The sequence below is a fragment of the Myxine glutinosa genome, chromosome 5 (assembly GCF_964187855.1).
Source record: "Myxine glutinosa chromosome 5, kmMyxGlut1.1, whole genome shotgun sequence".
Classification (NCBI taxonomy): Eukaryota; Metazoa; Chordata; class Myxini; order Myxiniformes; family Myxinidae; genus Myxine; species Myxine glutinosa.
The window spans coordinates 106,343,839-106,370,116 of record NC_136265.1 but is presented as its reverse complement, the minus strand read 5'-3'; the positions used below and the strand labels follow the sequence as shown (position 1 = coordinate 106,370,116).

The following is a 26,278-nucleotide window of genomic DNA, read 5'->3' as shown; positions in this document are numbered from 1 at the left end:
TTCAAACTCCAAGAATTGAAAGTACCCAACGACCGTAATCTCTTTTCAGATACAATTCCAGTGACGACGGTTGGTCTTGTGTCGGTTGAGGAATTGAGCTCTCCGGTTCCGTGGATAACACGCGTCCCAAATTTTGATCAGATATTTCAGGGGGGAAAGTGTGGTTTATTCATACACGAGTGATTACAGTATTCTTACTTTCGTGATTGTTTGGAATAACCAACGTGAGTGTTCTTGGCCTGGCATTGACGGTGTGTTTGTGCACTCTTTGTTTTGTGTGCACAGTGATCTCGGCGGGGAATTCTGGGACGGCTTCGGGCAGAAAGACGATTCGTCCTATCAGAACGTGGGCAGCAACACGAAGGAGGGGCTTGCGGAAATTACGGGCCAAAGCTGTGTCCCGGCGGAGAGCTGGGGCAGCTGGGACAACTGGGACGCGAAGCACGAGTTGGAGGGAAAAGAAGATCCCACACCAGACAATTGGGCCGTCGACGGCTGGTAGAGCACCTGCTCGGCCACGTTCGATCGTGGTGCCCGTCGGCGGCTCGAATTTTAACCTGAAGGTGGGACAGCCGACCACTACTCCCAAGGTGTTACACGTAGCCATGATGTTCTCATCCAATCAGATTTGGTTTTTCTATCATCGGAACAGTAATGGAAGCGGATAAAAGGTGTTTTAAAAATGTGCATCGTGCAAGCTTAATAACCGTAGAGGTGATTATTAATGTAAACCTGAACTGTGATTCCATTCACAAAAAGAAGATCATCTCATTGTTCTTCAACCGCAATGTTTTAGCATCGCCATGGTATAAATCACAGTGGACTTGGAGGCACATAAATGGACAAGATGGTGGCTTGGTGGGGCCAATTCACACAAACAGGGTTTTTGCTAAAATAATAAATGTACTTGGAAATGAGGGCACCACCAATTAGTAGACCCCTAGCAGGTGAGACTCAGGTGTGAATATTGAGTGGCTTCGTGAAGGATTCTACCTGGTGTGGGGTGGTGGTGGTGGTGGTGGACAGAGACCCAATATTTGCATCAGGTTATATTGGGTGTGGACAGGTAGGCCTATTGGTGGTGATCTGCATCCTTTATATAGATGGTCATTAAAAAAAAAAAACCTGCCACACCCCTTTGGAAGGGACTTCATCTGGCGGTGTCCTGTAATAACCAATCGGTCAAACTAGGCCCGAGCCTTGCATTCTGGGTAACTGCGCACAAAGGCTCCTGATTTGAACGGAGAGTTTGTATCGTGATCATGTGGGAGATGTTTGAGCAACAAATGGAGACGATTTACATTCCCCGTTTCGTGCGGTGCACGGGAGCAGGGACGCTTCACCGCCACACTCGGGATGTTCTATCCCTGCACTTCCCTTCCGTCTCCTTGCGACACCTCGTTCGCGTAATCTACTGCAACTCGAGGCCAAATTTTCAGTCGGCTGTAGTATTATGTGGACAGGTAGGACAGGTCTTGCGACTTTGCGATCCGAACAAGATCGGCGGTCAGGGCCCCACAGCGGTGGTTGCAATTTCAGACATTTGTGTGTCCGTCACAATTTGGAAGGTTCTTTTAAACATTCCTGGAAACCTCATCCTAAACCATCGATTGGACTCCTTTTGTATCCCGCTGTAAGTTTTGCAGGACGAAGTTTAATCCCAGGTGGGAGAGATCGTCGGTGTAACATGGACAAGTCACGTTGCTCCTTCGTTCGAATTTCCTCGGCAATCCCTCTTTTCCCCACGTGGTTTGTCCAATATGTGGGAATCCATGAGTATAATCACAATCGTCAGGAATGATGTCCACATCTTTTATTCGTTGTGAAAGTCTGTGGTAAGTAAGGTTTGTTTGCATCACAAATTCTAAGCACCGTGGATATTACCGCAACCTGGGATGCATATCCAGGTGCGACATTAAAACTCAAGAAGTTGTAACTTGTGAAAGAGACCGTTCGTTCTAATTGATCCTTCTCTCGACATTCCCTGTGAATCGTTCCTCTCCGCTTGCTGTGCATGATCCTGGTCTTGCTTCGTTTAATCTGACAAAATGACAATTAAAGCCCGTTTTGGAATGCCTTCCTTCATTTTCATCGCCTTCCTTATTTCAAAACCAAGGTAGCGTAGTGAGGGGGCACCGCAAGGCAGGTGTGCACGAGTACCTGTTGCCGTCGACTGAGGATTTGAAGTCGGGACCGAGCGTGGAGCTACCTTGTGGGTCGGTGGATGGGGCGGCGCGCGCCGTACATTTTCACCCCACGATGGACAGAACATCGTGTGTGCTTGGTGAGCAAGGCCGCAACGGTCTGCTTCTCACCACACAGGTCTCTGGGAAAACAGGTACAAACACCGATGCTGCTTGGTAATCATTGTGGGTAATCCGACGATATAAAATAAGCAATTTGTCTAATTCCCGATTGGATGTGTCATGTTGTTGCGGAGCATTGGTTCTGCTGAAGCGATTTCTTGGCCGGGTCATGCTAGGGGGTTTGCCATCCCTCTCACAGCAGGAGTTAAGGGAGGAATTTGGAATTTGTTCAGGTGGCCGGCGATAGCTCACCTATTGTTCGTGAAGCAGAGGGTTGGCTCTGTTATCCACCAGGTAAAGGTCTGTTACCTGTCTTCTACCGACTCCTCTCCGGCCTTGCTCCTCCAGCTCTCTCTGGGCTGTCCCCCAAATATTCCTACAGGTCGCACAAGATCTGCCAGCAACCCTCTTATGGTTAAACTGCCAAAATCAAGACTCTCTGCTCACCTTCACTCTTTCTTTCCTCTTTTCTCCCACCTCTGGAACAAACTCCCTCACTCCCTTCAATCCCACTCCTCCCTCCAGGTCTTTAAATCAGCTGTTCACCACCATCTCTTATCTTCCCCCATCCAAAACCTTCATCTTTTCTACCCCCATTAATTTCACCCCAGATCCACTTTTTTGAAATACCGACTTCTTTCCTGGAAGTCCATGGTGTTCATGTGTTTTATACTTCTCCCATCCCCACCCCCCTTCCCGTTCCTCCTCCCCCCAAGCCCTCTCCCTCCCATAGATCTTCCGATGTCCCTGTTCTCTACTGTTGTGCTTGTGTGCTTCCCTCTCTCTCCCCATCTTGTCTCCCGCTCCCTTTATCATATGTTTTGTTTGTCTTTTTGTGATTAATGTTAATGTTAGCTCTTACACGAGCCTCGATCTTGTGTACATATATTTATTTATTTATTTTTAAATGGGACGCCTGGTTTAACGTCCGAGGGTGAAACTGGTGAAATACCAGGATGACAGTTTTTGGTTGGGTTGGGATTCAAACCTCCAGACCACCCTGTCAACCTTATGTCTGATAACTATAGCATCAAACGGCTTGGCCAATGTCTGAAATTTTGCATACGTGCTCGGGTTACCCAGGGTCAGGGCATGGGCACAAAATATCGCCCACTCCTTCCAATGAGGGTGGGGAGATGACAATTTTTGCCTGTACATGTGGAATGGTGCAATTGGTTGATATTTGTCCAACCACTGATCCTTGCTTGAGGGAGAGGGCCACGACACCATAATTCACACCTGTGAGGAGCGGATATTACTGGTGTTCAAAATTATCTGCACTCAAGGATTCTGTCCCCAAATATCTGCTCCAAATAACTGCTCCAAATGTCCCCAAATATCTGCTCCAAATGTCCCCAAATATCTGCTCCAAATAACTGCTCCAAATGTCCCCAAATAACTGCTCCAAATGTCCCCAAATATCTGCTCCAAATGTCCCCAAATATCTGCTCCAAATGTCCCCAAATATCTGCTCCAAATGTCCCCAAATATCTGCTCCAAATGTCCCCAAATATCTGCTCCAAATGTCCCCAAATAACTGCTCCAAATGTCCCCAAATATCTGCTCCAAATGTCCCCAAATAACTGCTCCAAAGCATCGAGTTCCTCACCGTATGTATGGGACGATGTCATCCTCGCGCCACCTTGATCGCAGAGTGAAGAGCCGGTTGAACCGTTCGTTGACGTCCTCGGGGAGATCCGTAATTCTCATGAGGGAGATGACTGGTGGCAAGGATTCCCGATCTACCAATACCAATCCCTAGAGCACAGGAAAGCATGAGGTGCTGACTGAGGAATGAATCTCAAATTGAAAAATTACCTGCCGCACCTGCAACAGATCACATCGTATTTTTCTTTGGGTACATTTTGGAAACCAGTGGTTTATACCTCTTGATATAAATAATCAAATCGGAGACAAATGTGCTAAACTTAGTGTCGATGTCGAAACGTTCAAAGTACCCTGCGGACAAGAATAGATACGTGTTTGTGTCCTCATGGACCGGCCCTTTCCCTCCTGTCTGTCTCTCTCCCTCTCTATGTCTCTCTCACTCACAAACTCTAATTCTCTCTAACTCTGTCGTGGCTACACCATCCTAGATGTGGAGGATCTCCTGGGAGATCAAGTGGTTGTCTCCGTGCCACGGGCTTGTTCAAGAGAACTGTCCGGGTCCGAACAACAACAACCATATCAGCCGAGTGAAATCCCACATGCTTGTGTAGGTGTTCTTTACCTCGAGTTGAACCAGGTCTGTGTGCATGCCTTCTGGTACGCTCTGGCTCCACACAGTCATGAACTCGGACAAATTGAATGAGATGGAGGCGCAGAGCAGCATTTCCGCGAAGGCACAGCACACACGCACCTCGTCCAGAGCATAGTGCACCTCAGCTGCATCACAGCAGGGAAGGGGAACCAATGTCAAAATAAAACGGTATTTAATGCATCAAAACAAAGGGACATCAATTCAGCTTTCTCGTGTACACAGATGCTTGGTTTGATTACTTTAATGCCGAGTGAAAATACCATATTTCCTCCAATAAGCGCTCTCCCACCCCCCAGAACGGGGTTCAAAGAGTAAGTGCCCCCCAACCCTCCAATAGATGCCACAAGGTGGTTATTGGGGTCAAGAAAACAAAATCACTGCCAAACAATTTATACGCCATCATAAATCCCCACGCTTCCCATCAAAAGCAAAGTTTAAAGATGGAAAAAAGTTCCACCAGGATTGACCAATATAGAGTTTTGAGTTTTAAAAAATCCACTGCGACCCCAAAGTTCCCACCTCCTGGGGTAAGAACCAGGGGTTAAATCCAAAAAAAATCGTTACGTATTTCATGCGTCCCCCAATGTTAATTGCACATACAAAGTTTCATTAAAAACGTTTTAAAATGCGCCATAATTGCATTTTTGTATTTGACATTTTGGCCCCACCCCAAAGGGCAGAGCCAAAATGACACTGCTCATTCACCTACTTGTCCTGTGGTGATCACAACTACCAAGTTTGGTGAATTACTGCACAACCGTTTATGAGATAGCATGACGGACAGACAGACGGTGAAAGAGGCAATTACAACAGACAGACAGAGAGACAATTACAACAGACAGACAGAGACAATTACAACAGACAGAGGCAATGACAAGAGACAGACCGAGAGGCAATTACAATGGACAGACAGAAAGGCAATTACAATGGACAGACAGAGAGGCAATTACAATAGACAGACAGAGAGGCAATTACAACAGACAGAGAGGCAATTACAAAAGACAGACAGAGAGGCAATTACAATAGACAGACAGAGAGACAATTACAATGGACAGACAGACAGCGTGCTCACCCTCCCTCCCCCCCTGACGATACAAAAGTGGGAAGGAAGAAACTTTCCCTTTCAAGGTTTTCTTTAAGAGCCTCTTGTTCTTCCTTTAGGTATGAAAAGTCCATCGTTAAGGAATCCCTGAAGAAATGAATCTGTGGTCTCATGTAGAGAGACCGAGATGGTCAGCGCACATCAGCGAACGACAAAAATTACACCATTCGGAAACATTCTGGAGATTTGGCTTTTATAGTCTTACTAGCCGAATGCAACCGGCATTGCCCGGGTTCTTTTTGAATGAATTTACTACTATAATTCAGCTTTTATTCACGGCCGTAGAAGATTGACTACTATAATTCAGCTTTTATTCACGGCCGTAGAAGATTGACTACTATAATTCAGCTTTTACTCGCGGCCATAGAAGATTGACTACTACAATTCAGCTTTTATTCGTGGCCATAGAAGATTGACTACTATAATTCAGCTTTTACTCGCGGCCACCGGCCATAGAAGATTGACTACTATAATTCAGCTTTTATTCGCGGCCATAGAAGATTGACTCCTATAATTCAGCTTTTACTCGCGGCCGTAGAAGATTGACTACTATAATTCAGCTTTTACTCGCGGCCATAGAAGATTGACTACTATAATTCAGCTTTTACTCGCGGCCATAGAAGATTTGACTACTATAATTCAGCTTTTATTCGCGGCCATAGAAGATCGACTACTATAATTCAGCTTTTACTCGTGGCCATAGAAGATTGACTACTATAATTCAGCTTTTACTCGTGGCCATAGAAGATTGACTCCTATAATTCAGCTTTTACTCGCGGCCATTAGGGTGCACACGGTGCCCCTTTAAAAAATATATATTTATAGAATCAATTTGTCCCTGGTCTCATTGTATTCCTATACCAAAATAAGAAAGCCAGGCAAACTTTCAAGAAGATTGGAAACTATTTATGTGTCCCACCACTGCTTTGAATATTCACTGGCAAAAACAAATAAACGGCAATAAACGCTTACAGAAATAGGTGGTATACATACAAAGGACACATGTAGGGATTAATTTTGTTAGCAAACATCGACAGAAAATATTAATGCATGACAGACATAGTTCAGATATTGATATAAAGTACATTTTATATTCCTTCACAAGTTCACACATGTATTCAACAATGTATTAATTGAACATAATGGCCAATTTGGCTAACATACACAAAACAGAAAGGCAACAAACTCATGAATCAGCTGCTTATGACTTTTGGTCCAACAATGTCTTTATTGTCCCTGACTTTTATCATCTGGTTCAGTTGTCCTTTTTCTCAGATTGGGCCTCATCTTTCTGTTCTCTTCAACAACTTGGAGAACATTCTGATAGTGCTCTTCACCGCGAGCAGCTGCCAAGAAGTCGGAGCTCAGCTTCACGCCTCGTTCTGCTGAATCATTCACTACATTGATTGCTCCAACATTGATCAAGGCACTCTTGTAGAATTCTGATTCAGGCCACTCGGAAACATCCAGGGACAGGAACCCTGCTTCCAGCTTCAGAACATGGAAGAAAAACCATGAATCTTCGGTGACAAAGTCAGCAAGTTTTGAGCCGAGATTGACTTCTGTTGGGAACCTTGGTTTGCCGAAGCCTGTTCCGAAACGATTCTCAGGAAGCTGGCACGGTGTGTCAGGTCTTTTTTGGAGCAGTTGGTCTGCAAGTAGGCGACACTCATGAGCTGGGGTGTTACTGCTGAATAGTGCCAGTGGTATTAGCTCTCCGGTAAGGTACCACAGGTGTCGACTGAACGCCTTCAGTGCGCTACTGGCCACTATGGTGTTGAGTTCCTGATACCGTAGCAGCTTCTTGTACAGGAAGAGGTCATTCCAGGGCGCATCTACACTGATGGAGCATTGCATCCACCAAGTGGAATAGACGAGTGTTGCAAAGGTGATGAATTCTGTGAGCTTCTTTCCCTGGTGCTTGGCTGTTATTGTTCCAGATGGGAGATCCTGGATTTGTGTCTCAAACAGGCAGATTTTCAAACAGTAGATCAATTTCGCCATCCACCTAGCTTCGTGTAAGGCACCAGGACGCTGAAATGTTGTAGTAGGGTAGTCAGGATCGAGATAGACTGCACACAGCTGTAGAAATTCTTTGTAGTCGTCCCGTTTCTGGTCAACTTGTGATGTCACGAGTTGCAAGGTTTCTGCACGCCATTCATCAATTAGATCTTTACCTTCCTCGGGAAATGACGCTAACTGTATTCGGTGCAGTGGCTGATCGCTCTCATGGGGAACCAAGTTCCAATTTTTCCTGAGACAAGTGAACAGCATGACATCTGGAGACTTGGATGTCTCGATCTTGAGATCCTCAAACACGTGCGTAAGAATGACTTCTCCTACGTGATGCCGACAACCAGACCACAAAAGTGGACGTTCTAGGGTTTCCTGTATCTGAATGCATGCTGCGGACACATGCCCTGTGTTGCTAGCGGTCGTATCAAACACCATGTTGCAAATGGAGTCTGTGCAGTTCCAACTGCACAGCAAATCAAATGTGAGCTTTGAAATGATTTCTCCAGATTTTTAATCAGTTCCAGGTTTGTAAGCAGGCACACCAAGAACCTTGATGTCTGTCACATCTCCAACCGCCACAGTCAGCCGCTCCTCATTTTCATATTTATTTGTGAGCGAGGGAAGCAGCTTGCCATCCCAGTGAAGAGAAGCAAACTGTGGAACATCCCACTTCTCCTGGTAACTTTCAGCTATTTGCTTTCCGATTTCTCGTCTGGATTTATCAGCCACAGCATACGATGTATATACTTTGGACACATCCCCTCCAGCTTCCTGGACGAATGCCTCAGTGAAAGCAGCCTGTTGTGATGGAGTCACAACCATTTTGGGGGATTTCATGATGTTATGAGGTATGAAAGCCTCTGTCCCAGAATGTACCACTCGTCTGTGCTTTTTTCTCGGATGTGTATCCATAGAGGTTCCTGGCAAGAGATCCACTCCATCCTCGGTGTCACCAGGATCAGTATCAGAACTGCTCTCAAATGTTGCTGTAGCAGTTAACTCCGCCATCTCAGCTTCTGCCTTTTCTTGCCTTCGTCTGTCCAGAAGCTTGCGTTGTTCTGATCTCTGTTTCTGTTTCGCGAGGGAAGCGTCAAAACCTCCAAAGCTAGCAATACGATCTGTCTTCATGGACTGCAGGAATTTGATGTCCTCAGGAGTTTTCATTTTCTCTTCAGCATCAAGCGGCCAGAGTGGGAATGTTTTGGAAAGATCCTGCTCATGTTCATGGACTTTGCTCAAAACAGTTGGCATGTCACGGCGACTTTTGGGGATTTGTCTTAGTTTGGAGTTCTCATCGTGCAGCTTCAAGATCTTTTCACATGCTTTGCGATCACATATCAAAGGAACGTTTGCTTTCTCATAAAAAGGCTGAATCTTTGCAAACACCAGCTTGGAACAATCCCACTTGGTTTTGTTGGTAGAATATCCATCCTGTATATGGAATATCAGACACCGAAGGACCTGTAGTGCTGTAGGCAAGCGAGATCCAGTTATTTCTGAATCAACGTCCGTGATCGATTGACCTAGTACAAATATCTCAGAAGAGTTTCTTGTTTTCATTCTACTAGATCCTGCTGCAGTTGCTGGCGAGCCTGGCGTAGATTCATGCTGGAGTTCTTCAGTTGAGCAGATATCAAGAACACCAGCATCTTGTGATGATTTATCCTCCTCCATAATATTTCCTCTCTGCTAGTAATTCTGGCAGCGCACACAAACGTATCACAAATGTGTGTCAATATCTACAACTGGGTAATAGCATCTGTGTCATGACAGGCCAAAGGCAAACATGTCAGCTACATCAGGATCAGTTCCTGCATAATGCATATACTTGCTACAGAGCAGATCAGTCAATCAGCTCATATTGTGACTGCATTGTTATGTCTAGACAATGTCTAGACTGTGCATGTCTAAAAATAGCCCAAATCTAGCAGCAGTTTCCATGGCAACTGTCTGGACATTTCATCCCTGGCATTTATATTTACAACTTTACACAGGTAAATCAATTCACATTGAACTCTCAAGAAAAAACAACAACAAATAATGATACTAGTGCTGGAATTAAAGACAGCCTATTTACCATAATATTGTTATAATGGCGGCTTATGGCCATTTTTGTGGAAATATTCAAGTGAATGGTGGGACACATAAATAGAGTCCAATTTTCATAAAAATTGACTAGGACTATTATTTTAACTAGGGCATGCCCGTACTATATATAAGCTAGGACGTGCCCGTACGTGGGTGCCCGTTCCTTGCCAAAAAAAAAAAAAAAAAAAAAAAATTTGTGTAGGGGTGTGTGTGTGTAAACATCCTAGGGCGTGCCCGTACGTGGGTGCAAAAAAACATGCGTGCAAACAACAACAAAAAAAAAAAACTTTGAAACCACGTGGCAGTAACGACCACAGAACCCCCCCCCCCCTCTATTTACATGAATGGTTTGGTCCATTCGCAACGACCACAGAACCCCCCCCTCTATTTACATGCAATGGTTTGGTCCATTCGCAACGCCAAAGCGAACGGCGAACGGCTAAATCGCCATAGCTCGGTAAGTACTTGTCCGATTAATTTCAAACCTTGAAAAGGCACATCCTCGGGTCCCCAGCAATATACCTGGCAAGTTGCAAGTATATCGGACCCGTGGTTGTCGAGAAACAGCGGTCACAGACAAACAAACGTACAAACGTACAAACGTACAAACAAACACACAGAGATTACTGGAATTATAGATAGATGATTGGAACAAAATAAAAACAGGGACAGGGCAACATGCTCATATGGGGGCACCGTGTGCACCCTAGCGGCCATAGAAGATTGACTACTACAATTCAGCTTTTATTCGTGGCCATAGAAGATTGACTACTATAATTCAGCTTTTACTCGCGGCCATAGAAGATTGACTACTATAATTCAGCTTTTATTCACGGCCATAGAAGATTGACTACTATAATTCAGCTTTTACTCGCGGCCATAGAAGATTGACTCCTATAATTCAGCTTTTACTCGCGGCCGTAGAAGATTGACTACTATAATTCAGCTTTTACTCGTGGCCATAGAAGATTGACTACTATAATTCAGCTTTTACTCGCGGCCATAGAAGATTGACTACTATAATTCAGCTCAGCTTTTAATTGTGATATCTATCTATAATTCCAGTAATCTCTGTGTGTGTGTCTGTGTGTGTGTCTGTGTGTGTGTCTGTGTGTTTGTTTGTCTGTGACCGCTGTTTCTCGACAATCACGGGTCCGATATACTTGAAACTTGCCAGGTATATTGCTGGGGACCTGAGGATGTGCCTTTTCAAGGTTTCATATTAATCGGAGAAGTAGTTACCGAGCTATTAGTAAAAGTAACGCAAGCCGTTCGCTTTGGCTTTGCGAATGGACCAAACCATTTCATGTAAATAGAGGGGGGGGGGGGGGTTCTGTGGTCGTTCGCTTTGGCTTTGCGAATGGACCAAACCATTTCATGTAAATAGAGGGGGGGTTCTGTGGTCGTTACTGCATGTAAACGCATGTTTTTTTGCACGCACGTACGGGCAAGCACGTACGGGCAAGCACGTACGTGCGGGCACGCCCTAGTAATAATAATAATAATAAAGGAGTCTTATATAGCCCCATCAAGCAGAATAAACTACCCTCATGGCACTTTACATTATCATGCGAACGCACACACACCGCACACACACACACAAACAGACACACCTTCACTCTTGCCCTATTCCTCTCCCTCCCCATTCAAAACCCACAGATGTGTACTCCCCTTCCTCCTCTCCTCCCTCCCCCGCACATGTACACAGACATACTCTCGATCTCTGTCCCACCTCAAACCAAAGGGAAAACAGGACTTAGACTTTGAAAGACTTGTGAAACAGATAGGTTTTGAGGGAGGTTTTAAAGGCAGGAAGAGAGTCAACATGTCGAACAGAGGAAGGCAAGTCATTCCAGAGCAGAGGTGCAGCAAAGGAAAAGGATTTCTCGCCAAACGACTTGGTGCTGGTGCGCGGCGGCTCTAAGGTCATAGTCGTCGCTTGAACGAAGCCGTCGCCGAGGTTCATAGAGAGGGAGCAAATCAGAGAGATAGTGAGGTCCCGTTCCACACAATGATTTATAACATAGTGTACAAATTTTGTATTGCACACGAGCAGAGACAGGCAGCCAGTGTAAAGATTCAAGAAGCGGAGTAACATGGTCAGACTTCTTCGCCTTACAGACAAGACGAGCGGCAGAGTTTTGAACCTTTTGTAACTTATTCAAGAGAAACTGAGGGCACCCAGCATACAAAGAATTACAATAGTCTAGCCTTGAGAGGACAAGGGCACAGACCAGAGTTAGAGCAGCTTGAGGAGTAAGAAAGTGGCGAATGGATGCGATTTTTCGCAGCTGAAAGTATGCTGATTTGCAAGTTTGAAGTACTTGCTTGGAAAATGTCATGTTGCAGTCGAAAACCACACCAAGGTTCTTGGCCGCCGAAACAAAGTTTACATCGGTTTCACCAACATGAATAGTGGTAGGAAGTGAACATTGTAGAGGACATCTGTGCGATCTTGCAATCATAGACTCTGTTTTAGCATCGTTCAGCTGAAGTTTGTTTTGGGTCATCCACGCCTTCACGTCGGCAATGCAGCCTTCTAACACTTCAACAGTGGGCACGATTTGTTGAATCGTGCTTCCTTTGTACAGCTGATTGTCGTCCGCAAAGGCGTGGTGATCAACTGAATGTCTGGCAACAAGATCAAATAGAGACTGAGTGTACAAAAGAAAGAGGATAGGTCCCAGGACTGAGCCCTGGGGAACGCCAAAGGAAAGCGGAGAAGGGCTGATTTCTGGCCATTGACAACAACTGTTTGCACTCTATCAGTAAGATAGGACATCAGCCAAGAAAGGGGAGGACCCGTTATACCAATTGTGATTTCAAGACGACGAATTAAGACACAATGGTCAAAGGCGGCAGACAAGTCCAAAAGAGCAAGAATGGAAACCTTACCACAGTCGAGAGGTCAGAAGATCATTGGTTATTCTTAGGAGAGCGGTCTCGGTGCTATGGCCTGGTCTATATGCTGACTGGCGAGAATTGAAAAGATTATTTGAAACTAGATGGTCATTCATCTGTGATAGCACAATTCTTTTTGTAATCTTTGACAGGAAAGACAGGTTGGAGATAGGACGGTAATTTTTCATGTCGTTAAGGTCACGGGTGGGCTTTTTAAGAAGTGGTTTAACAAGAGCTTGTTTAAAGAGAAGCGGAAATGAACCCATAGTCAGAGAATCATTGATAACTGCAGTAATAAATGGGAGGAGGGTGTCCAAACACTCAATAAACAAATCGGTGGGAAGGGGGTCAAGATCACATGTTTTTGTGTTTGACTTAAGGATTGTACATTTGACAATTTCCTCAGTAACAGGAGTAAACGAACTAAGAGGTCGTCCGTGAAAGCAGTGTTAAGCATCATCGAAGGAAAGGAGTGACTGCTTGTCAAGATTGTTTCTTATTACCTTCGCAAAAGCGGAAGGTTATGTTTTGATCGCTGTGTATTTATTTGTATGTCTGTGTGTGTGTGTGTGTGTATGTTATTCGCATAACTCAAAAAGTATTCAACCGATTCGCATGAAATTTGGTGGGATGATAGGTTATTATCCGGGAACCATTTGATTAGATTTTGGAATCGATCGGGTCAAAGGTCAAGGTCAAGGTCATGAAAAGGTCAAAATCGTCTTTTTACCATAGCGCGGTCAATTTGTGTCCAATTTGTATGAAACTAATGCCAAAATGCTTTGCTACACAGATCTTGTAGTCTTTTATTTTGGCAACAAAAGTAGCTGCGGCGAAGGTATGCGCTCTACCGAGTGCCCGTTCTAGTTGACTGAATTTTATTGTGAAAGAAATGCAGGAAGCGTTGGGGTAGTTCGTTTTGAGGAAACACAGTGGGAAGAACGGATTTATTTTTGGTGGCAAACAGGCGGTTGGTAATGCTGAACAGTTGCTTGCAGGAGGAGCTCCTAGTAATCCGATCAGAAATATATGACGTTTTTGCTTTCAGAATGATTTTTATGACGAGTCTTTTAGCTATGTTATACAACTGTTTATGGACTGTGAGGCCAGTCTTCAGCCACTGTCTCTCGGCACGTCGTCGTTCCTTTTTGGCAGCCCTGACTTCGTCGCTGACTGCACTGAACCACGGAGTACTCCTGCGTCTGGGAACGGCGCGCCGTGTCGCTGGAGCATGACAGTCCAACGCTGTGCAGAGGCAACAGTCGAGGTCTTCTGCAGTGACATAGGAACGGCCAGAGAGACGGGTGTGAAGGTCCTCTTTAAAGGTGGAACGGTCGATGGCACGAATGTTGCGGGCAGTGATGAATGTGGGCTGAAGACGAGGTACAGCAATACTCAGGTGGCTGGTGACACAGAAGTGGTCCGAGGTGATAGCACAGGTCACTGACGTGGACTGCACCAACTGATCATCGCATCTGTGCACTAACCAATCCAGGATGTGTCCTTTAACGTGTGTAGGTTGAGAGACAGACTGAGACAGACTAAAAGTAGAAAGGAGGTCAATGATCTTTGAAGTGAGAGGATGTTGTGGTTGGTCGTAGTGGACGTTGAAATCTCCAAGAATCAAGACGAAACCAGGAAGAGTATTGCAGTGGTCGAGCAGATTAGGAAGCTGGGGCACGAACATAGTCAGTAAGCTTGTTTTTCCGGTTAGTTGGAGGTCGGTAGAGGCAGAAGAAATGGGCCCAGCCCGGCCGAAGCGGCCTCGACCGGCCTCGCCACCTAGCCTGTAACCTTTCCACGGCCCGTCCCGACATTTTTGGTTCTTTTTGAAGGAATTTACTACGATAATTCGGCTTCTACTCACGGCCGTAGAAGATTGACTACTATAATTCAGCTTTTACTCGCGGCCGGAGAAGATTCACTACTATAATTCAGCTCAGCTTTTAATTGCGAAATGGGCTCAGCCCGGCTGAGGCGGCCTCGACTGGCCTTGCCACATAGCCTTCAACCTTCCCGGGGCGCATCCCGACATTTTTGGTTCTTTTTGAATGAATTTACTACTATAATTCAGCTTTTACTCGCGGCCGTAGAAGATTGACTACTATAATTCAGCTCAGCTTTTAATTGCGAAATGGGCCCAGCCCGGCCGAAACGGCCTCGACCGGCCTCACCACCTAGCCCATAACCATCCCGGGGCCTGTCCCGACATTTTTTGTTAGAGGGCAACGTCATAACGGCAACACCTATGACGTCATAATTCGACAAGTAAAAAACTTTATCCGATCAGGATGAAATTTCTTGAGCATTTTCTCAGTATAAATTGATGCAGAAATAAAATTATAATGACGTCGTAGATCACGTGGTTCAGACGCCATTTTGTTTTGAGTGAAAAGCCTGAAAAAGCACAAATCCAATTTTCTCCAAATCGAGGCCAATCTTTGCAGGCAGGATCGCATACCCATGATGAACAAAAAAGTCAGCGAGCATGACGTCATGCATCACATGGTTTCCGAGTTATGACGTTTTTAAGCAAACTTTTAAAACCAAGCTCCTCCCTCATTTTTGATCCTATCGAGGGGAAACTTCACAGATGTGTTCAGCATATCAGTCTACTAAAATGACCTTTTGGAATTTGCGATAGGTGACGTGGTTTGTTAGAGGTTTCCTCCTATCTTTCACCGTTCAGGAGATTAGCGCGTGCAGACAAACAAACAAACAAACAAAAACTTTCTTTTATATACAGTAATAGATAAATAGATCATTAAAACGCTTATTTCTGAAGTTTGTAATCGGAACTTCTCTCCAGCTATTGCTCCTGTCGCCCCAAGATATGTGTGATACTATGTAGTTATGACTAACCCTTCCATATAACCATACCTATGTCTCCAAATGTCTATAAGTGTAGAATAAAAGCTGAAAATCAGTGAAAAGTTTTGAATAACCCGCACCATTTTGTTTTACGCACAGTGAGACGCTGCACTTGATACCGAGGAGAAGAAGAAGACGTCCCGATGTGTGCCGGACGTGCAGCGACTCGAGAGGCATTCTACGCCTTTTAATACAAATATAAATGCGATCAGAAATGTAAAGGGGATACTTACCAGTAACCACACTATAAGAGACAATACTGCAGTTGAATACAAAGCGATATTCAGGATATCCGCCAGAATGAATGTTGGTGCCAACTGACACAATTATTTTGAAAAGAAGCGGAAAGGAAGAGGAAGGGCAAGTTAGTTTGAACATAAACACTATTTATGCCCGTGATTTTCATGGGTTACGGCTAGTATAGATAAATACGGACCGAAAATGTGGTCCAACATTATCCCGTACTATACAGTAACGCGTCCTCAATGTAACGGCCTCCTTTGCATGCTACGTGGTGGTGCAGAAGCCCATACTCGACAGTTTACCTTATTTATAAAGGCACTTAAATTGAAGTGAGCTTTGTCTATCATCCAGTCTTTTGTGAAACTCATTTTCACTTTCCACCATACCAACAAGGTGTTTGGCAACCGTAACAATGTGGCATTGGTGCAGGACTCAAACCCCGAACAGACAACTCGGGGGCGAGTACATCACCTCCGAACCGCCCCCCCCCCCCCCCCCCCATCAATCCGTTTTCACAAAGCGTGGATTGTATCCAGCAGATCAAGGATTAGAAACCAATTCAAGCACCCGTGTGATGTTAGCACCAAAGGAAAGGTGAGGCCTTTGAAAAGTTAACGATTTCCGTGAACAAAGGAGGGACAAAAAACAGCGGGAGGGCAGAGGGTGATAAACGTACCGAGGTGGCACAGCCTTTGCCCGTAGCACTCCAGACAGTGTTGAATCATCTCCCTGAATATTAAAAAAAAAAAGAAACAAACAGTGGAAAATGGACAAAGTGGTCAAACCCAGGGAAATAAATTAATAAAACAATTGCAATTATTATTGGAAAGATCAATATTACAGGAACTCAGTTCAACTTGTGTTTTATCTGAGAAATACATGATGTAAGCTCATGAAAGACGTGACACACATGGGAAAAAGGGAATGTGGCGACCCGAGGACAGCACGTTGATGCAACAAGCAAGGGTACACAGTACTAGGCCGACTCACGGGCACATGTGACATCCGAGGCCGAGACAGGCAAACTCAAAATCGATATAACAGGACAAAGGGTTGTCCTGTTACACACAAACAGATTCATGATACGATCAACAAGACAGGCAACAAAGGAGAACAGTTGAACGAGACGGATCCGATGTGGTTAGCTTGGTTTCTGAAGAAGTTCTCACGGAACAAAGAAAAACCGCATGGACTTTTGTTGTTTTTTTTGTATACAGAATCGAGGCTCGTGTAAGAGCTAACACATTGAACATGAAAACATGTACAGACACACAAAACATGCAATGAAGGGAGCGGGAGACAAGAGGGGGAGAGAGAGGGAAGCACACAAGCACAACAACAGTAGAGAACAAAGATGTCGGTAGATCTGTGGAAGGGGGAGGTGGGAGGGGTACACGGTATAAAGCAAATGAACACTTCTAGGAATTTCAGGAAAGAAGTTGGGGATCGAAAGAGGTGGATTTGGGGTGTTTTAACGGGGGTAGAAAAGATCAAGGTTTTGGATGGGGGAAGATAAGAGATGGTGGTGAACAGCTGTTTTAAAGACCTGGAGGGAGGAGTGGGATTGAAGAGAGAAACTGCAACTTGCGAAGAGAGAAAAGACTTGCGAAGAAACGGCAACTGGAGGTTTTCATCAACTTGCATTTTAACCTCCGTAATTAACATCTACATCCCACTTGTACAGGACACAACAAAATTCGACAAACATGCTCTTCCATTTATTTCAATCTGATGCGCATGTAGCGGACCAAAAAATAAAACAATTGAAAACACAAACGTAAGGTCACTTAATAGGGCGTTGGGCCACCACATATGACCAGTACGGCCTGTATGCACCGTGGTGCAGAGTCCACCTGCATCTGGAATTCTGGAGGAGGAACACGATACCATTCTTCCGTGACAAAGTCGATCAACTCACACCTGTTTGATGGATGTGGAAAACACCGTCTCGGCCGCCGTTCCAGAATATTCCAAAAAATGTTCGATCGGGTTAAGATGTGGTGACCGAGAAGGCGATGACATATGGATAACATCAGCGACATGGTCATCAAACCATTGTGCAACCACACATGTTCTGTGGATGGGGGCATCGCACGGTCTCCTTTTGCAGCCATGCTAGCCAAAAGTATAGGCAACCAGGCCTGTGCAGCATTTTTATACATGACCCTAAGCATGCTGGGAGGTTATTTGCTTAATTACCATGCTCTCGTGAAGCAAAATTCAGGGTTAAGCATTCGGGTACGTACGTGCATGTCTGCATTTCAGTAAAGTAAAGTGTGTGCCGTGTCTGCATTTTAAAAATGCATTTTCTCAGCAACCGTTGGTCCGATTGACATGAAATTTTCACCATAGGAGGGCCTCCGCTTGTAGAATATTTTAGTGAACATTATGACGTCACAGGTCATGTTGTACGGGCGCCATCTTGGAAAAAACAAAAAAAACTTTGCACCTCCATCTCAAAAACCGCTGCACAGAAATAATCGAGACAGGTCTCATTGCAAAGAACTCTCCATGTGGAATAACATATGTGAATGATGTCATAGGTTGCCGTTATGACGTCATAATTCAACAAGTAAAAACTATCCGATCAGGATGAAATTTCTTGAGCATTTTCTCGGTATAAATTGATGCAGAAATAAAATTATAATGACGTCGCAGGTCACGTGGTTCGGACGCCATATTGTTTTGAGTGAAAAGCCTGAAAAAGCACTAAAATCCAATTTTCTCCAAATCGAGGCCAATCTTTGCAGGCAGGATCGCATACCCATGATGAACAAAAAAAGTCAGCGAGCATGACCTAATGCGTCACATGGTTTCAGAGTTATGACGTTTTTAAGCATAAACTTTTATGAACCAGGCTCCTCCCTCATTTTTGATCCTATCGAGGGGAAACTTCACAGATGTGTTCAGCATATCAGTCTACTAAAATGACCTTTTGGAATTTGCGATAGGTGAACGTGGTTTGGCAAATATCAATAATTAAACAAAAATATTACAAAAATTTATAACTCTTGAACCGCTTCATTGATCGACATGAAACTTTATATTATAGTAGATAAGTAGAGATAATGAAGTGTAACAAGTCTGCAAAATTTCAAGATGATTGGATGTACGGTCTGGAAGCTATAAGTTGTTATTGCGTGAAGAAGAAGAGTCTTCTAGAGTGGGCATATAATTAATTATCACACTGCACAGATGAGCAGGCAAAGTACAGAGCGACCTCACGGGATCATTTTGACCTCAAATAAAATTCTGATTTCAGATTTGTCAATCACTGAGGTATATTAAAACACGACCAAAACAGATTTGGCGAAATTCCGACGATTTTTGACGAAAATATAACATTTGTGTCTGCATTTCAGTAACGTAAAGTGTGTGCCGTCGGCATTTTAAAAATTGAAACGTGGCTCATTGTAAATAACTCCATATGGGGAATAGGTGTTGTTAACGATGACGTCATTGGTGCCATAATTATGACGTCACAATTCATCAGGGACAACGCTTAGTCTGATCGGTTTGAAATTTATTGAGGATGATCTATGCAACAATTATTTAGAGAATATAAATTTATGATGTCATCACTCATGTGATCTGGCAGCCATATTGGATTAAAAAAACCAAAAACGTTCAAAAATCAACCCTCGACTCTGATTCTGCAACTGGACCCGACGGCATCAGCCCACGGGTCCTAAAATCCTGCTCTGCTGCTCTATCTCACCCTCTCTCTGTTCTCTTCACCCTCTCTTTTGCTCAAGGTCAACTGCCATCTGCTTGGAAATCAGCCAACATCACCGCTTTGCACAAAAAAGGTGCAAAAACAGATCCTAGCAACTACAGACCAATCAGCCTTCTCCCAATTATCAGCAAAGTCATGGAATCCATCATTGCTTCTGATATGAAATCTTTCCTCTTCTCCAATGGCTTGATCTCTGATCATCAATTTGGTTTCAGACCAGGTCACTCTACTCTGGACATGCTGCTTCTGCTGTCTCAACAATGGATGGAGGTCCTCAATGCCAAACAGGAAATTAGAGCTGTCTCCCTCGACATATCACGTGCCTTCGACACGGTCTGGCACCCCGCTCTGCTCACCAAACTCTCCTCCTTTGGTATCCATGGAAATCTCCACGCATGGCTGGCGGACTTCCTCTCTAGTCGTCGTCAACGTGTGGCCCTGAATGGGTTTCTCTCATCTCCTCTTCCTGTTCAGGCTGGAGTTCCCCAAGGCAGTGTTCTGGGCCCCGTGCTTTTTCTGGTCTTCATCAATGATCTCTCTGACTCTCTCGAAAATCCTCTCTATCTCTTTGCTGATGACTCCACTCTCTGCCGCTCCATTCCTCTTCCCTCAGATCGGCAGTCTGCTGCCTCCTCACTCTCTGAAGACCTGGACAAAATCACAGACTGGTCAAACAAGTGGAACATGTCTTTCAATCCTGACAAATCTCACACTCTTACTATGTCTCTCCGAAAAGATCGACTGGACAACCCTCCCATCTACTTTCTCAACAATCCTCTCCAAGAAGTTCTGTCGCTCAAGATTTTGGGTCTCACTATCTGCCATGATCTTTCTTGGGAAAACCACATTTCCAAGCTGGCCTCCAAAGCCAGTCGCCGACTGGGCATCCTCCGTCGTGCGAAGTCCTTCCTCGGCACACCTGAGCTCCTCACCACATACAAGGCTTTCATCCGCAGCTCAATGGAATACTGTTCTCCCCTATGGGCCGGTGCTCCTGCCTCACACCTAGCTCGGCTTCACGCTGTTGAAACCAAAGCTTTCAGAATTATTGGAATCTCCCGCGATGAAGCTATCTCTGAGGGCCTTTCACTCACTCACCGCAGGCAGGTAGGTGGTCTTTCTGTCTTCTACCGACTCCTCTCCGGCCTTGCACCCCCAGCTCTCTCTGTGCTCTGTCCCCCAAATATTCCTACAGGTCGCACAAGATCTGCCAGCAACCCTCTGATGGTTAAACTGCCGAAATCTCGGCTCTCCGCTCACCTTCACTCTTTCATTCCTCTTTTCTCCCGCCTCTGGAACAAACTCCCTCACTCCCTTCAATCCCACTCCTCCCTCCAGGTCTTTAAAACAGCTGTTCACCACCATCTCTTATCTTCCCCCATCCAAAACCTTGATCTTTTCTACCCCCGCTAATTCACCCCAGATCCACCTTGTTTGAAATTCCAACTTCTTTCCTGGAAGTCCTGGCAGTGTCCATATGTTTTATACCTCTCCCACTGCCCCCTTCCCACGCCCCCCCCCCCCCCCAAAGCCCTCGCCCTCTCTCAGATCTCTCGATGTCTCCATGTCTCTCGGTCCCTGCTCTCAAATGTTGTGTTTGTGTCCTTCCCCCTCTCTCCCCATCTTGTCTACCGCTCCCTATGTTATATGTTTTATGTGTCGGTTTGTCTTTCTGTGTGATTAATGTTCGCTCTTTCACGAGCCTCGATATTGTATACAAAAAAAATAAAAAATAAAAATAGAAGAGTTGGCTCACACCAAGTTGTCTGTGCAGGGTAAGTATTCTATGAATACCATCTAGTCAACATATGGGCCACACCTGTGTGGAAGCCGTTGCTTGGTGTCTGGCTTTTACCGAGGCGTTTCCATTTTTTTTGTCCACTACCTGTGCCTTCCACTGTTACAGAGCGTTGGTTCTGCCGAAGCAGTTTCTAGGCCTGGGCTGGAGTCATGCTGGGTGGTTTGCTGTCCCTCTCCCGGCAGTAGCTGGGGTAGAAATTTGGAACTTGACCAGCATACGGGATCCGAACACAGGCTAGACAGCTGAGATGGGGGTGTGTGTACCTTTATGCCATCCAATGAGCCCCTTGGGACCAACCGGCATCTCAGAATTCAATTTACTTGTGAATCGTCAAGGTGTATATGGTCAACCGTGGCAATATTCCATTGTGATGGACCGTCTGATTTCCCACTCTCCATACAACACAGCAACAGACAATGGGTAACCCGGCAACAGGGCCAAAAGGACCGGACCCTCGTTACCAGACTGGTACCCGCATTGGCTCCTGCTGGTTGAGTCAAGTTGAGTGATTTGGTGCAGAAGCACAATGGCCTGAGAGAAGCGTGGACGGTGAACGTGAGCAGTTCAAGTACACGCCGCAGCGGCCCAAAGTCGGGGGAATGAGCGAGCAACACTGGGACTACGCTGCTCGCAAGCGCAGCCTTCTTCCCGAGGAACTGTAGCACATGCACGTGCAGTTTAGAAATATCAGAGTAAAGTAAAGTTGAATATTTTTGCACCTGCACCCTTTTTCTGTGCTGTGCCATGGCACGAGACTATCATGCGGGAAAACTTAATGATCATGGATTGCAAAAACTGATTCGCTTTGCCGTTCTTATGAGCTGAATGCAACAAGTGGGGTATTTGTCACCACCAGGGCCGTGGCACTTTTCTTTTTTTTGTATACAAGATTGAGGCTCGTTTAAGAGCTAGCACATCAAATACAAAAACATAAACAGACACATAAAACAATAAGGGGAGGGGGAGACAAGATGGGGAGAGAGAGGGAAGCACACAAGTACAACAGTAGAGAACAGGGACATCGGGAGATCTGTGGGAGGGAGAGGGCTTGGGGGGAGGAGGCGTGGGCAGGGGGGTGGGGGTGGGGGTGGGAGTGGGAGAGGTATAAAACACATGGACACAGCTAGAACTTCCAGGAAATAAGTCGGTATTTCAAAAAAGTGGATCTGGGGTGAATTAACGGGGGTAGAAAAGATCAAGGTTTTGGATGGGGGAAGATAAGAGATGGTAGTGAACAGCTGTTTCAAAGACCTGGAGGGAGGAGTGGGATTGAAGAGAGTGAGGGAGTTTGTTCCAGAGGTGGGAGTAAAGAGGAATGAAAGAGTGAAGGTGAGCAGAGAGTCTTGATTTTGGCAGTTTCACCACAAGAGGGTTGCTGGCAGATCTTGTGTGACCTGCAGGAATATTTGGGGGACAGAGCACAGATAGAGCTGGAGGAGCAAGGCCGGAGAGGAGTCTGTAGAAGACAGAAGGACCACCAACCTGCCTGTGGTGAGAGAGAAAGGCCCTTAGAATCAGCTTCATTGCGGGAGATTCCAATGATTCTGAAAGCTTTGGTTTCTACAGCGTGAAGCCGAGCTAGGTGTGAGGCAGGAGCACCAGCCCAGAGTGGAGAGCAGTATTCTATTGAGCTGCGGATGAAAGCCTTGTATGTGGTGAGGAGCTCAGGTGTGCCAAGGAAGGACTTTGCACGACGGATGATGCGCAGTCGGCGACTGGCTTTGGAGGCTTGGAAATGTGGTTTTCCCAGGAAAGATCATGGCAGATAGTGAGACCCAAAAGCTTGATTGACAGAACTTTTTGGAGAAGATTGTTGAGAAAGTAGATGGGAGGGTTGTCTAGTCGGTCTTTTCGGAGAGACATAGTAAGAGTGTGAGATTTATCAGGATTGAAAGACGTGTTCCACTTGTTCGACCAATTTGTGATTTTGATATTGACCTTTTACCTCAGATAGTCAGTCAATTAGGCCTCAGACTATGCTGCAACCCCAGTTCGCAAACGAAACAAGCATAATTACAGTTTTAACACTGTCCTGCCATTGTTGAAATGGTAAAAGCACAGATCACTATCAATTTTAACAAATAGTCCTTGTAATCATTTGTACCCAAGATTTCGAAAGTTATAACCTCTTTATAACCACCAGTGAAAGTTTAAACACCACCCACCACCACCACGACTAACCTTGGTTCCAAAGGTTCAAGTTCCTCCAAGCAGGTAGATAGTGGGACAAGGCGGAAGTCCCAGGATTCAGAATCGACCAATTGAGTTATCAAACCAAGCAGCCGCATCTCGTAGTCAAAGCTCAGCATCCGCCAGCGTCCTGTCCATTGGGAATAGCTTTACATGAATGGCTCCTTCAGATAGGCTGTAAGCTAATGGTCACAATATGGCACTCTTCTCTAACAACTCTGGGTTTTACATGGTGTTTAATTTTGGGGGGTTTTACGTGACGTTTATTTTTTGGGGGTTTACGTGATATTTATTTTTTAGGGGTTTTATGTGGTTTTTTGGGGGGGTTTATTTTTTGGGGGTTTTACATGGTGTTTTCTTTTTGGGAGTTTTTACATGGTGTTTATTTTTTGTGGGTTTACGTGATATTTATTTTTTGGGGGTTTAACATGGCGTTTATTTTTGGGGGGTTTTACATGGTGTTAATTTTTTTGGGGGTTTTACACATGGTGTTCATTTTTGGGGGGTTTTGCATGGTGTTTATTTTTGGGGGGTTTTACATGGTGTTCATTTTTGGGGGGGTTTTACATGGTATTTATTTTTGGGGGTTTATTTCCTTTTCAAAGGTAGTTTTAATACCCATCCACTTTTCAATGAAGGCATCAAGATTCAACCTCCGTGGACTTGGACCGGCATCACATGTCGGTCTGACCAGGCAGTGAAGGTAGATTACTTCTTCTCTGAAGGTCATCAGTGAGCCAGCTGGGATTTTAATCAGCAAAGCAATAGCAACACAGCAAATATCCTGTGACGAGATTGGTTTCCAGAATCTTGGAATCAAAATCCTTTTTCTTGCTACCTTTAGCCAGATTTCAACCCACAACCTCAGATGACATTTTGGGTTCAAATGAAACCATACAGGGTTTATAATATAAAAGACCCGTCTATGGTATGGTGTTATAAACCAAACCTAATAATTGCTGCAACAACATCCAATTTCCATAGCTTTTTGGCCTTTCTGCATACCTCCATAATTTGTAAGCAAAACATTGAAATAATGGACAATCTGTAAAGCGTAGGCAGATTTGCTATAAATGGTCAAACAGGAACTGCAGGTTCAACCATTCAAGGTGTGCGATATAAATATATTGTTGCGGTTTTAGAACCCTCACTTTTTAAATAATTCTTGTAAATATTCCATTATTAAAAGGTTAAAGGTCGCACCCTTAATTCGTCCATATGCAACACGTAGGCCACCATAGGAACTTTAGTTATTTCCTTATTATGTGCCAGATAAGGCCGTGTTCCCAATAGTTGAATCTACGTTGCATCAATCAAATAAGGAGTAGGCCCTTTCGTTCATTTTGCAGCCGCTCTCTCCAAGCTACGCCATAATGCGCCCCTACAGTCGGGGCTTGTCTCCCCAAATTGTCACGTGGTTTGGTTAGCAGCGTTCGCTGCATTGAGCCTTTGTCGACGCCTTAGCGCTCGCTCCAAACGCCATTGAACATGCGGTCTCAGGCTGAGGAAAAAGGGGGCGGGACACAAGAACGAGGTGTGGCCACGTCAACTCACCATCAAGGGCGGAGCCGGTGAGCTCTCACCAACCAACCAGGGCTGAGGTGAGCTCACTGGCGGGCGTAGTTTGATGAAGCGCGCATTGATCTGTGAGCGCATTATATCGGCGCACGCGCCAAGCCCTTTGAAGGACTGCGCCACGGACTGCTTATTGTATAGGACTGCGCGGAGAGAGCTCGATTACCACGGACTTGGGGACTTGAGGAACTGCGTGAGGGAGCTCATTTGATACGAACTGCCTCCGATACGAACTGCCCTTTGATTCGAACTGCCTTTGATAAGAACATTGATCGGGAGAGAGAGAGAGCGTTGGCACAAAATACGTATTACGTACGCCGCATCCCAGTTCCCCCGATATCTGTAAGGTCCGCTCGCGGTCAACGACAATGACGCGCTGCCGGCCCGCTTCCATCACCACCACGGCATGAGTCAGGACCGGACGAGGAGCCTGGACATCTGTTTGGACCTTCCTCCCCTACCAGCTACTATCCCGTGAGTGTGTCTGTTTGTCCTGGGGTCGTTAAGTTAAGACTGTATAGGTAAGCCTGCCCTGTGTCCTGCTTCTTCTTCTTCCTCCTGTATATTCCTTCCGTTTCCTCTTCTTTTGCTTGTAAATAATTAATAAACCCACTCTTTGTTCTTCCCTTACTCTGGTTTTCTCTTATCCGATCGTTTGTCTTTTCTCGATTGAGTACCTGTGGCACGATTTGGAAACCGCTCAGAATCGGGTTAGTCTTTGTTAACGGCTCGGACCGTGGACTGCCAACCGCTCGGCATTTACCATCACGTCCGTGGTTCGAACGGGAGTTATTTCCCTGCTCGCGGTCGGTGTTGGTAATTAGGTATTTGGGACCCAAATTGACCAATCACCCTACCCAAGACCGACCGGGAGGAGCGTTGTCGCTTCCAGGACTCGGGACGGCCAGCTTAAAAGGACCAGGGGATTAACCCCCCCCCCCCCCCTTGATAAGGGGAGCGCCGACCCCTGAATCCGCAACAATATATATATATATATATATATATATATATATATATATATATATATATATATAATATAATATATATATATAATATATCTATATTATAATAGCCGTAGATGATTCTGTCTGTCTGTCTGTCTATCTGTTGGGTGTCTGTCCGGGGTGTGGCTTACTCGGTTTGCAGAGTAGCTCCACCCATAGCTCCACCCATTCTGGGAGTGGCTATA

The 26,278-nt window shown here is 45.2% G+C and overlaps 2 protein-coding genes across 6 annotated transcripts in view; one reads left to right on the top strand and one right to left on the bottom strand.

Moving 5' to 3' along the window:
- Window positions 1-16,116, top strand: part of LOC137427271 (ADP-ribosylation factor GTPase-activating protein 1) — a 41,550-nt gene extending 25,434 nt beyond the window's left edge. Inside the window, exons 12-13 of one of the 3 annotated variants that reach the window (XR_010984475.2) lie at window positions 286-563; window positions 15,644-16,116. Coding sequence is in view for 2 of the 3 variants with exons in the window: in XM_068116650.2 (XP_067972751.2) it covers window positions 286-502 (217 nt within the window). In the remaining variant the exon portion in view is untranslated. Of the gene's footprint in view, window positions 1-285; window positions 2,081-15,643 lie in introns of those variants that run through there. The other 2 variants (XM_068116651.2, XM_068116650.2) reach the window with 2 other exon arrangements.
- Window positions 1,799-26,278, bottom strand: part of DSCC1 (DNA replication and sister chromatid cohesion 1) — a 50,963-nt gene continuing 26,483 nt past the window's right edge. For 2 of the 3 annotated variants that reach the window (XM_078778479.1, XM_078778480.1), the window contains exons 6-11: window positions 23,506-23,644; window positions 16,464-16,516; window positions 4,537-4,691; window positions 3,916-4,064; window positions 2,161-2,326; window positions 1,799-2,040 (exon numbers count right to left, since the gene is read on the bottom strand). In XM_078778479.1, coding sequence (XP_078634605.1) covers window positions 2,206-2,326; window positions 3,916-4,064; window positions 4,537-4,691; window positions 16,464-16,516; window positions 23,506-23,644 — 617 coding nt within the window. In that variant the 3' untranslated portion in view covers window positions 1,799-2,040; window positions 2,161-2,205. The remainder of the gene's footprint in view (window positions 2,041-2,160; window positions 2,327-3,915; window positions 4,065-4,536; window positions 4,692-16,463; window positions 16,517-23,505; window positions 23,645-26,278) is intronic. The other variant, XM_078778481.1, reaches the window with a different exon arrangement.